This window comes from Triturus cristatus, chromosome 9 (assembly GCF_964204655.1).
Source record: "Triturus cristatus chromosome 9, aTriCri1.1, whole genome shotgun sequence".
In the NCBI taxonomy this organism is placed as follows: Eukaryota; Metazoa; Chordata; class Amphibia; order Caudata; family Salamandridae; genus Triturus; species Triturus cristatus.
In genome coordinates, this window is record NC_140592.1 from 694473496 (window position 1) to 694485792 (window position 12297).

A 12297-nucleotide genomic window follows, 5' to 3' on the forward strand; every position below is an offset into this window, starting at 1 on the left:
CTGCACATTGCTCTTTTTTATTGTGATTGATGTGTTGTACCTTTAATGTACACACACTCCGCCCAGACCACCATCTTAAAAGAACCTTAACCAAGCTGCATTAAAAAGTCAAGGTCCTGTTATTAATTGATTCATTCATTCTTGGCCTAAGTACAATGCATTCAAAACTCAGAAAACCGGCTAGACACATAGGCCCAGGCTATGTATCCTTTTCATTGTTAGAAGCCTAATTAATTTGGCATCTATCTGGAGGTCAAAGCCATAAATGGACTGCTATATAGAGTGTTATAGAACAACACACATAAAGGTAGAAAATACCTACATTTAGAAGTAGAAAGCATTTTTAAGTCTGGCGTAAGTCACGACGTTTTTATTTTACAATTTTTTTTTTAATTATCTATTTACTTCTAGGGACTTTCACCCAACCCTCTTCATTCATTGGCCTGTTATTGTGTCATTCAAATTTTTCTTCCGCCCTCTATGCCAATAGGACAGTCCACTTCAGCTGCTGGCTAACTTCACTATTAGAGTCAGCATTTTGCTATTTTAGAAGGAGCACGTCCACACACAAATGAGTTCCCTTTAGTGCAAGGGTCTGTTATGGCGATGTCTGCATTTTGAGAGCAAAAATTTGTTTTTAGCCACTGTGAGGCAGATTTATAAGCCCCCTGCGCCACCAGTACGTTACTTTTTCTGTCGTACCAGTGGCGCATGTTACTGCTCTATATTTACAAGGACAGGAAAAGCCACCCTGCGTGGCTTTTCCTGTCCTTGTAAATATGGCCCTTTTACATGCAGCACTTTGCGTTACAGGGGTGTTGCATGGGTGTTGCTGTGGGTGTTCCCACGCAACACCCATGGAACAAGACACATTTCCAGATTTACGAGGAATCGTAAATCTGGAAATGAATCTGAATGCTACGCCACCCTAGGGGTGGCGTTTTGAGGCGCAACGAGGAGAAATGTTTTCATTTCTCCTTGTTTTTTCCTCTTTCAATGCGTGCTGCATTCTACAGCACGCATTGAAAGAGAAAAATGCCTGTAGTGATTGTTTTTGTGCAGGAAGGTGCCCCTTCCTGCACAAAAACAATCTCCTCATGACACAGGCATCCTTGCACCATGGTGCAGGGGTGCCTGCGCGGGCGCATGGCAGCAGTTTGTGCGCCAGGGCTGGGGAGAGCACAGGAATGCGACATATTATTGTAAATATGTCACATTCCTGTGCTTTGGAAGTGCCGCAGCGTAGTGCAGCCAAAGGGCTTGCATTGCCGCGCTGCGGCACTTCCTTATAAATGTGCCCATGTGTTTTTAATTGATGAGCAGATTCCTCAACAAAAACGTTTTGCAAAAACCATGACAAAACAAAACAGGCATTGACAAAATCAAAAATATGGCAGCCAACACCAGCCCTATTGGCTTTTCTGATGCTTGTTAATACTACTGCAAAGTTTAGGACTGGTTTTTCACCTGATTTCTAGTAGGCAACTGACATACATTCAACAACATGTCAGGAGAAGAATATTTACACCACATGCTGCAGCAAATGATTATATCTTCAAGTATGAATACACAATAGATTTCTTTCCCACCAACCAACCCAAGCAAATAGTAAGAAAATATAATGAATGAGGCAAAAATATGGTCATTCTTTATTCAAAAACCCAGGGGGCATAATTACTAATCTTTCACGCAATGCAGGGTTGCTGCGCTGCATTGCATGAAAGGGAGAGAGCTCCATATTTACAAGGATATAGTGCATTCTTGCTCTCTCCTTGCGTTGACGCACTAAGTGCTGCATAGCTCCAACGCAGGCCCACTTGAACCATAGTGCTAAGGTGCCAGCATTATGGGAAGGATTGTTTTTGAGCAGGAAGGGACACCTTCCTGCACACAAAAATCCATGGAGGCATTTTCTTCTTTCTCTGTGTGATGCGGACTACATCATGCATAGATAGAAGTAACAAGGAGAAATATGGATTATGATACTTACCTTGTAAGCATCTGTTCTTGGCATGTAGAGCTGGAGATACACATGCCTTTCATACACCTGCCATCTAGTGTTGGGTCAGATGGGTCCGGATGTTTGAGGAAGGCATAGAATTTTGACGCAGTTCCAAGTCTACTAGCTTCAGTAGATCTTGGAATGCGCCAAATTCCATGGGCGGATGCATCGAAGCGGCCATGCTCCTCCCCTGGAAAGACTCCCAGCATGAAATGTAATGTGACGCAGCGCAAGCTGCTGTGTGGCATTACATTTTTTACAAAGCCATGCAAGGCGGTGCAAATCGCACCTTGAGTGGCATTTTAAATATTACTGAAACCTTTGCATTGTCCTTGTGTTGCCTTGCGCGATGCATTGACAGCAAAAAGTCTTGATAAATACTGGCCACTGTGTGCAAACAGAAGGTAAAAACTAGCATACTTGCATACGTTAGCAAACAAAAAAGTGGCTTATTTGTAGTACACCCTTAATTTAGAGTATAAACCTGTTATAGAGTTTGGATGGCAGGATACTCGGTCGCGAACGTGACGGATATCCTGTCTGCCTTATTCCAAGTGCCATTCGATAAAATAAACGTAATACGACGGAAGGCCTATCCATCAGATCTGTGATAGAGTATCCTGTCCGCTGAACTTTACACCAGGCCCTATATTCGGATAGTACAGTTATGTCACAAAAAGGTACTTCAGACTGGTAGTTTATGGCAATAGATTCCACAGTGAGAGCCACAGGCGTTCATACAAATGCCCGTTGCACTGGGTGCCCACTGGCCCACTCTTGTTAAATCTATCTGGTCTCTTTAACTGGAATTGAGACCGGGCTGACGCTGGACTGGAATCTCCAACAAGAAGTCTCCTCTGGCCAGCAACAACTTTTCACTGCAAAGTCCCTTATTCATTTGTTAGATAGTTGGCCAGTGAGGGCAAAACACAGTGCTTAAATTGTTCTGCGGTTTTGGGTCTAGGACTTCTCTTTCATCATCAGAGTTTTATCCAGAGCAAGAGAATGAAAGACAGAAAGGGGAGAAAGAAGGAGGAAGAGGAAGATACTAATAAAGTGACAAAGCAGGAATTAAAAAGAACCTGCAACTGTGAGATAAAGAGGCAGAGACAGGAAAGAAGTATGAGGTGGAATCAAGACCAAACACAGCGCTGACAGCAGGGCGGTAAGCATTGCTGCACGTAACCCGGCGGCCATCTTCTGGCCTCTTCTTTACCTACCTTACTCCTTAAGTAAGATGCCTGCAATACAGCCAACTTCAGTTGTTGGTTAAATGCACCAACCTTGGCTAAGCATGACCCTCAACAGAGCACCGACTGACTTACCACTCCTGTACTCGTAGAGTGACCTCCTCTGTTGCTCTAGACTTGAAAAACATATTCACTCTCTGAGATCAGTGTCTGGTAACATTCTGAGCTTCTACAAAAGGGGGTCTTCAACGAACGGATTAGAAACAATGCTGGACAAAACCACAACTGCCAGTGATCTTTCCAAGGATGGGACCAATCAGGAAGAACCAGAGTAGTCGATGAAGGTGGCGTGCACCGGAGGAGGAAGAGGAGCTGGCCCGCTGCCAACGCTGCTGCCCTGGACTCTACGTCAAATTCCAAAGCGGAGCTAACACTGTAGGGCACAGTTAGTTTCATCCAGTCGAGTAAAGCTGCTGTGCCTACAGCCTCAAAATCCAAGATTTGTGATGCACTGTCTAAGGAATTGCCATGAGTAGGAACATCACAAGAAAGCAACCAGGGGGCACCCTAGAACACCCAAATAAGGTCCGGAGATAAATTGTTTTATCTAGGATGTACTTTTTTATGATATAGTCAAGATGTTTCATGGTTTTATGTACTTTCTCAAGGCATAATTAATACAGTTCCAGATTGGTCCCATGTCACCTTGATCCATGGATGCAATGGTTCCGAATGTGATTTAAGTCACTTTAAGCCTTGATAAAGCATTCAGAATCCTGAGACAAGAGTGAGTCGATCATCACTAACAATATATAAAGATCAAACGGCATGTATAAAAATGGTGGGAAACTAAGTGGAAAATAGTTTACGTCCAACAATGGTCTGTGAGGATCTCCAGGTATGCCGATGATAGAGCCTCAGCGCCCTTGAACATTGTAGGGGTGCATTATACTTGTGGATAATCTGCATTCACTTATATCCTGTTGTTTTGCTGTAAGCCATGTTATTAGAATGAAGCTTGTATCGCTATATAAAGATATTATGATGGAATCTGCTAAGCCATATATGAGAATGATTAGGATTTTGCACCTGTTTAGAGAAACAATGTAAGCAGGTATACCGACTAACAGAGACATTCACTCTCCATCTCTGGTCTGTCTGAGGTCCTTGGAGAAAAGTACAAAAGACACAAAATGCCACAACTTCATTATTCCAACCTTATTTTTTCTTTAATCTCTTACATATTTAGGATTACTTTGAATGTGTTAAGTGTAACATCCTACTTCAAGTAATCCGTGCTTTGGAGCTTTGTGTCTGTCTTGCATGGAGCATGCGTGGTACTAAGCTGCCACCACCATCTCATCCCTGACTCAACAGGAGTCTTGCTAGTTTGACCACAACAGTCTTTTATTTAGGTAATGTTTTTTTATCCAAAGCACTTTACATAGAATATTGTATACAGTTATTATTACTCAATCAAAAAAATGCACTCATTTTAAAGATGTTAAAAGGATGAAAGTTTGAGTTGGCTTTGATGGAATTCAAACTTGCGACCTGCAGATCATACAAGGATCTCAACAGTGAAAACTCAACTCAGCCTGCGATCCTACTAGCACAGAGCTTGTGAGGCACTCAATGGGTCTATTTGACTGTGACTAGGAGGTCTCGGCTGAATGCACCAAGAAGTTTACACATCTTCCCATACACAGAGCTTGTGAGGCACTCAATGGGTCTATTTGACTGTGAGTAGGTGGTCTCGGCTGAATGCACCAAGAAGTTTACAGATCTTCCCATACACAGAGCTTGTGAGGCACTCAATGGGTCTATTTGACTGTGAGTAGGTGGTCTCGGCTGAATGCACCAAGAAGTTTACAGATCTTCCCATACACAGAGCTCGCGAGGCACTCAATGGGTCTATTTGACCATGAATAAGAGGTCTCAGCTGAATGCACCAAGACGTTTACAGATCTTACAATACACAGAGCTCGCGAGGCACTCAATGGGTCTACTTGACTGTGAGTAGGAGGTCTTGGCTGAATGCACCAAGAAGTTTACAGATCTTCCCATACACAGTGGGGGATAGAAACATGCACCGCTGCTGCACCTTCTGTGTGAGTGTGGTGATAGCTTGCACTTCCATTGCTGAGCATGCAAAACTTCTGTGCGAAAGCGTGCAAAGCTGCTATCCATTTCTTACTGGTTCTTACTGTTAGGAAGGCTTGCACGGTTGGTGTCCTGTTGATGTCCATGCAGTCTCTCGTATGTGTGAGGAAGTCTTGACCAGGGGCGGCTCCTCTGCTAACCCAGAGGAGCGTCGCCCCACTGCTTTAAAGCAGTGCAAAGTAAAAATAAATGATAATAACTGAACGTCTGTTATCATCATTTTATTTTTAGTATTGCAGTTGCACTGCAGTGCAGCCAGGTTGTTAGAGTGGGGCTGGCATCCCCTGACGCCGATGCCGGGGAAAGTTTGGTGACTGCATCTTAAGTGCGCATGACAGTCCCAGGCCAGCCAAACCGTCATGCGCATTTTGCATGTTCTCCACAGGCTGTATTGTACAGACTAGGTGGAGAACATGCCCAGCCTCCCAGTCCATCTCTGAGCGCTCAGATCAATCAGAACGCTACTGTAAGGCAGTGTTGTGATTGGGCAAGGGATTCTGGGAGGCTATGTGCTTATTGGTTCCTGCTGGAGGGGAGACGGCGGCTGGCAACGGCGACCACCAGTTACGTTTTTTTACCCTACCCCACCACCTTCCCCCACCACAATTCCCTACCTGCTGCCACTGGTTTTGACCACTGCTATCCACGCTGTAGGAGTGCTGTTTGTGGCCATCGTGCATTACTGCACCATTTTTGTGCTAGAAAGAAGCTTGCACCGCTGGATCTATTTTATGTGCAAGCAGGAAGAGTTTATTGCTGCTGCCTCTGCTACGCCATTTTTATGTATGAGAGATGTTCGTACTTCTGCCACTGCTGCATCAGCCACCTAATGTGTGACCATGGTGAAAGCTTGCACACCTGATGCCACAGGTCGATACCACTATTGTGTTTTTTTGTTTATGACATACACATTATTCCTGCTGTGATAAACCATAACATGGCATGAGAGCTTGCACTGGTGTGTCTGTTTTGTTCTGTGGTGGAAGCCTTTATTGCGGTGCCTGTCATGCACTATTTTCACCTGTGAAAGAAGCTTGCACTGCTGCTGCTGTTCCAGATGTGTTCCGTGGGAGTGTGGGGAAAGCTTGCACAGCTCGTCTCCATGCTTTTCTTATCTGTGTGTAAGGAAAGTCTACACTACTGATGCTCACCTTCTACCAGTATGGCTGAGCTCTGCCTGTTATGTGTGTTAGGAAACCTTGCATTGTGTCTCCCCGAGTTAATCCATTTTTTGATATGAGAGAAGCTTGCACTGCTTTTTGCCGGTGCTGCATCTGTTCTCGATTTTTTTTAAAAGCTAGCGCTGCTGTTGCTTGTTCTCTGCCTGCTGTGTGTATGTGAGGGGGGAGCTTGCACTGTTGCTTAGGCTGTACTGTTCAATGTAGTAAGTTTGCAGACTTTACCTCTTTTCTCAGTCCACAGTATTGGAGTAAGGGCTCATTTGCAGGCCTTCTAGTGCACATACATCATCGTAGCATTATTCCACTTGTAACAAGATATTAGTAAAAGCAGAAAATGAGGCGGCATGATTTGGCATTTGGAACTACTATGTCCTCAGAGATGTCAGTAACACTGGTCATCACTTCAGGTATGAGGTGGTCGACGTCATCACGTCGGCGCTGGGCAATAAACGTTAGCCTGGCGGACTGTATCTTCAGATGTTTCCGTGTATCCACAGGCTCCCATCTGCAGGAGGCTGCCATTAATGTACAGGCTGTCGTCATCGCTGCCGCCCACGCCGTCCAATGGCAGAGAGGTCTCAAGAGTCTGAAGGGTGCCATGAAGGTCAGAAAAGGTCGGGCGTTGCTCTGGACACTCCTGCCAGCAGCGGCACATGGCGTCATACCTGGATCAGGCAAAGAACGCACAGAACAAAAAAAGAAAAAAACTGAGGTAAGTCCTGGTACACAATACTTCTGCAGAATTCACTACACTACACAGACATGGCAGTTTGGAATAAAAAAAAAAGTTTTTAAAGTGCAACCAAAAACCCTTACTGAATAACATCATGGCAAACATAAGCACGTTTAACACTTTTGGGGTGCAGCAACAGATTGGATAATGGGAAATCAGGAGACAAAAAGGAAATTGGGCACCTTGTGAAAATGGAGTTATTCGTAAAAAAAAACAAAAAACAGTGTGGATGTGGCCTAACGGCTGGAGCAGTTGACCGTGAAGCTGCGGAACCAGGGTCGAGTCTCTGCAGGGACGATTAACACCCTGTGATTCTGGGCAAATCACTTAACCTCCCAGTGTCTAAAAAAATGAATGTACCCGCCTGTAATGCAACTGGTGCTCATGTGAAGCGCTCTGTTACCTTTGGGTCAAATTTGCTCAAAAAAATTCGTAACATACCTTATTGTGTTTCCTTTTAGTTCTGGTACAGACTGTCACACTGATACTTCATTGACTTTTCCGCAGCCCTACCCACCTTTTCAGAGGTAAAGACCTACCAGTTGTCCACACTCTCTTGCCGCAGTCCAGTTGTATTTGAATATTGTATAGATATATATATTTTGTGTACACGTTTCACTCCATGGAAAAAAATATTGCAGTGAAACCAAAATTACATTTCTCTACCATCTAGGCGATTTAATTATAGCTCTGTGTGTAGGCCTGCCTTGACAACATTTCTCACACCTCTTTAGTTATTATCTCTCTTGAAATGGAAAGTTATTTTAAAAAAAACACAGCACACACGACTATAATTAGAGAAGTAGAAAAGACAGATTCCAAGAAACATCAACATGCACCCTTGTTGCACTTTTATCGAAGATTTTAACCTCAAAATGAAGGCGGAAGCTGGTAATATGTAAGAGTTAAGAGTTCACAACTACTTTTTGGATTCAAAGCAAAACCTCCGAAGCTGCGTTCCCAAAACACCGGGAGTTGGCAGATTTAGTCCAACGGACTTTGCAAATGCCGCCTGCAAATTAGCAATGGACTAGTGTTTTGCGATTCATAATCACCATTACAACATGCTGGATCTGGATCCGGCTGTTGCTGTTGTGATTGTAGCTTAGGAAGCTCTCTTGATTTACAAAAGCCTTCCTTAGGTCTCGCCTGACCCAGCGCATGCGCTGGTCTGGCGAGACTTATTGAGAGGGCTCCAAAAAGTGCTACCAGGCCAGCCTAGAGCTACAGTGCATGTGCGTGATTACGATTACGGCCGCTTTGATGTTTGATGTTTGACCGTGATCTCGATCGCGATCACTTTCACTTTCGCGGCCGCACGGCCACTTTGCATAGCCAAAAGGTCTCGCTTTTGGGACCTTATAAGTATTTAGTTATGCAGCTGTTGCATGGCTAAACACTTATAAGGTCCCAAAGGCGAGACCTATTGGCTATGCCAATGCTTGTTTCGTGCTGATGTACTACTCGTCACACTGGAATAATTTGTGTTTTTTATTGCTGAACATTGAAACTGTCAAGTGTCCTTTTCAGGCTGCTCTCTAGATACAGGCATTGTGCAATGATACCCCTCACTGCCTGGAACACACAACATAGTCACAAAGAGGTGTGAGGTTTTGCACTGACTGACATCAGCCCAATTGAAAATGTGTTCAAAGAGCACAAAAGGTTGGACCTCACCTAAGGGCCTGCCATTCACCTTACACAGCAGAATCTGCAGTTCCACTCCTCGCCCTACCATCCACGAAAGGACAGTGCTTCAGGAAATCTAAACCGCATCCCCTTGCTAGTACTGTCCTGCATTTTAGTGTCTGGCTCTCCACCCTCCAGACACAGTAATCCAGGAAACACACTTCCACTGACTGGTGAAACTGTACTCGCTCTCCAGCTTCTGCCATGTCAAACCAGAGGCATCCAAAATGGTTCCTATTCTGCTTTACAATGAATACTGCGCAATACAATTTGGGAAGCAGAATCCTAGCAGCACTGCACACTAACCGCCAGACTCCACGATGCTGGCATACAGGAAACTGCTCCTTCCTCACGGGCCAAACTCAAAGAACCAGACTCCCACTCTTCCTCTCCGAACCCACAGAGATCAGTTGCGGAGTACCCTAAGGATCCTCCCTCAGCCCCATGCTCTTCAACAATTACATGGCCCCCCTCACTACCATCATCAGAAACCACGGACTCAGCATAGTATCCTACGCCAACGACATCCAGCTCATTCTCTCCCTCACCAAGGAACCTGACATTACCAGACACAGTTTCCAGGAAGGAATGAAAGACTTTTCATACTGGATGAGCAGCAGCCGCGTGAAGCTCAACTCGGAGAAAACTGAGGTTCTCGTCCTCTAACCCTCCCCCTCCGCATGGGACAACACCTGGTGGCCTACCACCCTCAGCAACCCTCCCACATCCATGGACCATGCCCGCAACCTCAGTATAATACTCAACTCCTCCCTCACCATGAACCGATAGGTCAACGCTGTATCTTCCACGTGCTTCAATACCCTCTGCAAGACCTTCAAATGGATCCCCCCAAATCCAGAAAGACTGTCACCTACGCACTCATAACCAGCAGACTGGACTACGGGAATGCCCTCTACGCCGGAAACAACAAATCTATACTCCTCAAACTCCAGACCGTCCAAAGCGCCGCAGCCAGACTTGTTCTCAGCATCCCATGACAAGACCACCTCACCCAGCACCTACGAGACCTCCACTGGCTCCCCGTCGTTAAGAGAGTGACTTACAAGCTGCTCACTCACACCTACGAATGCCTCCACAACACTGGACCCCGATACCTCAAAGAAAGAATCTTCTTCTGTGTACCCAAGAGAAACCTCCGCTCCACCGACCTTGCCCTGGCCAAAATCCCACATATCCGCAGAGCCAGAGCGGGAGGAAGAGCGTTCTCCTAAATCACGGCCAAGACCTGGAACAAACTTCCCCTCAGCTTTAGATGAACCCCCACACTGCAAGCATTCAGGAAGAGCCTCAAGACCTGGCTCTTCGGATGAGATGGACCTGCTCAAACTCCCCTCCCCCACAGCGCCTTGAGACCCTCAAGGGTGAGTAGCGCGCTTCACAAATACCTGATTGATTGATTGATTGGATCCCCTTTGAAGGTTTGCGCCTAGCCATTATTTTAAGTTTCTACCCCCTGAATCATTCAGAGGTCCTTGCTGACGCAGCTGTCTAAAGGTAGCCTAGCATTGTAGAGACTGTTCACCCGACTCTAGTGCCTATCAAAGGTACCAAATTTAGCACAATCTTCACATGAAAATAATGTTATCATTGCTTCTGTCTAGAGTCTCGTATCCTCATATTGCATGCTTTCTCAAAACCCATCCTCTTGATTCATAAAATCCGACATGAAAAACGATTTGTTTACGTAAAATTTCTGATGATTGCCTCTCCTTTTCCGTCAGATGGCTATCTTCTTATTTAGCACCCTTTGCATGCCTTTTCTCTCTGGGCGCAACGTTCTCTAGGTCACTTGAATGTTTGCCATCTCTATTAAAGTATTTTGGCAATTTGCACACAACTCCTCTCAAAGATCTCAACCTCTGCTATTATAAAAGTCATACGCCTGCAACCGAACAACACCTAACCTCCTCTGGCTCATTTACAAACATCTGCACTCAGCCCCCATTGATAACACCTAACTCCCATTACTTTAATCTACCACTAAGAAACTGGATGAATGCATGGAATGTTTTGTTTGAACGCATAAAACCAATCCCAAAAACCAACAGTAACAAATAACACTGGATTAAACTATAATCTTGGCTTCGGGAGCAGCGTGCTGCCCAGCATAAAGCACTTCATCGCCTCTTCAGAGGTAGTAAGCACTATATAAATTCAATTATAATTACAATGCATGCATTGCCTTCAATTGAGAGTCGCAGTGCCAGCTGGCAACGGGCAATGCTTCCACCTATGGCCGGATTGGCCATGCCAGTCACCAGGCTTTTTCCCAGTGGGCTGGCATGTGGGGGCCATTTTTACTGCTGGTGGAGGCCCGTTCTGTTGTTGGGCCGGCCTATCCATGGTTACTGCCAGCAGTCCTTCAGCATGTCACAAAATAAATTGTTTTAAAGCGTGCTGGTCAGACCACGCTCGCTTCAAAACTATTTGTTTGTGCATTTATTTGCTTCCTGTCTTATGTATTTAAAACTGTTTATTTTTTAGCATGTGGTCATTGGAAACACATTTCATTTCTGTATATTAAATTATACCATTGCATTGACTGATAATTATTAGAAAAGATTGTAATCATGAACTTAGAAGCACTGATGCCCTTCCGCCACTGCCCTAAAAACGATGCTAATGGTGAACCTAGAGGGATGCCAGTTGTCTTTTGCCCTCCAGATGTGGCCTTAGGTGTTACTAAAGATGTAGTAGAGTAATATAATAGTCTGTTGTTTTTGTGCAGTGCACACCCTGAACTGATTCATTTAAATGTGCGCTCACGCAACAATGAAGAAAAAGCTCACATTTTGAAAAAAAGCAGTTGCTTAAAATCACACAATGTGTTCAAGTGGAAGCCGGGACTGATGCAAGGTTTCCTCGTACCACATTGTGCAATTCGGCCTTGACATGTTCACTTCTTTTGCTTTACCATTTTATACCAAAGCTTAATGCTTTGTCTTTATTCTTTGATGTGCTAAATCAGAGCACTATGTTAAATGCATCTGTGCTATGCATCTTTCATAAGGATTAGGGGTGTCATTGCTTGGAGAGGATGATAATTTAATTATGAAAGTTAAAATAAAAACCAGAGCACCCTTGGGACCCTTTGTTCCACGTAGCTAAAGGTCTTTATTTATTGTCATCCATTCTTGAACTAATTCATCCATCTACCCATCACCCATCCAACTATTCATTCATTCATTGAGCCTTGCACCCATTTCACCAGTCTCCATACAACATTACAATGACTGGACAAGGTTCTATAAGAAAACATGTGGTGTGCAATGCATCATAATTGCAAACATTTTTCCACAAATTTCTTTAATGGCAAAC

General features: G+C 44.6%; 1 protein-coding gene across 3 annotated transcripts in view; it reads right to left on the reverse strand.

Moving 5' to 3' along the window:
- Positions 1-4395: 4395 nt before the first annotated feature.
- The window catches only part of LOC146798519 (ephrin type-A receptor 4-B-like), a 239340-nt gene continuing 231438 nt past the window's right edge, over positions 4396-12297 (reverse strand). For all 3 annotated transcript variants that reach the window (XM_085625810.1, XM_085625812.1, XM_085625811.1), the window contains one exon: positions 4396-7201. In XM_085625810.1, coding sequence (XP_085481936.1) covers positions 6964-7201 — 238 coding nt within the window. In that variant the 3' untranslated portion in view covers positions 4396-6963. The remainder of the gene's footprint in view (positions 7202-12297) is intronic.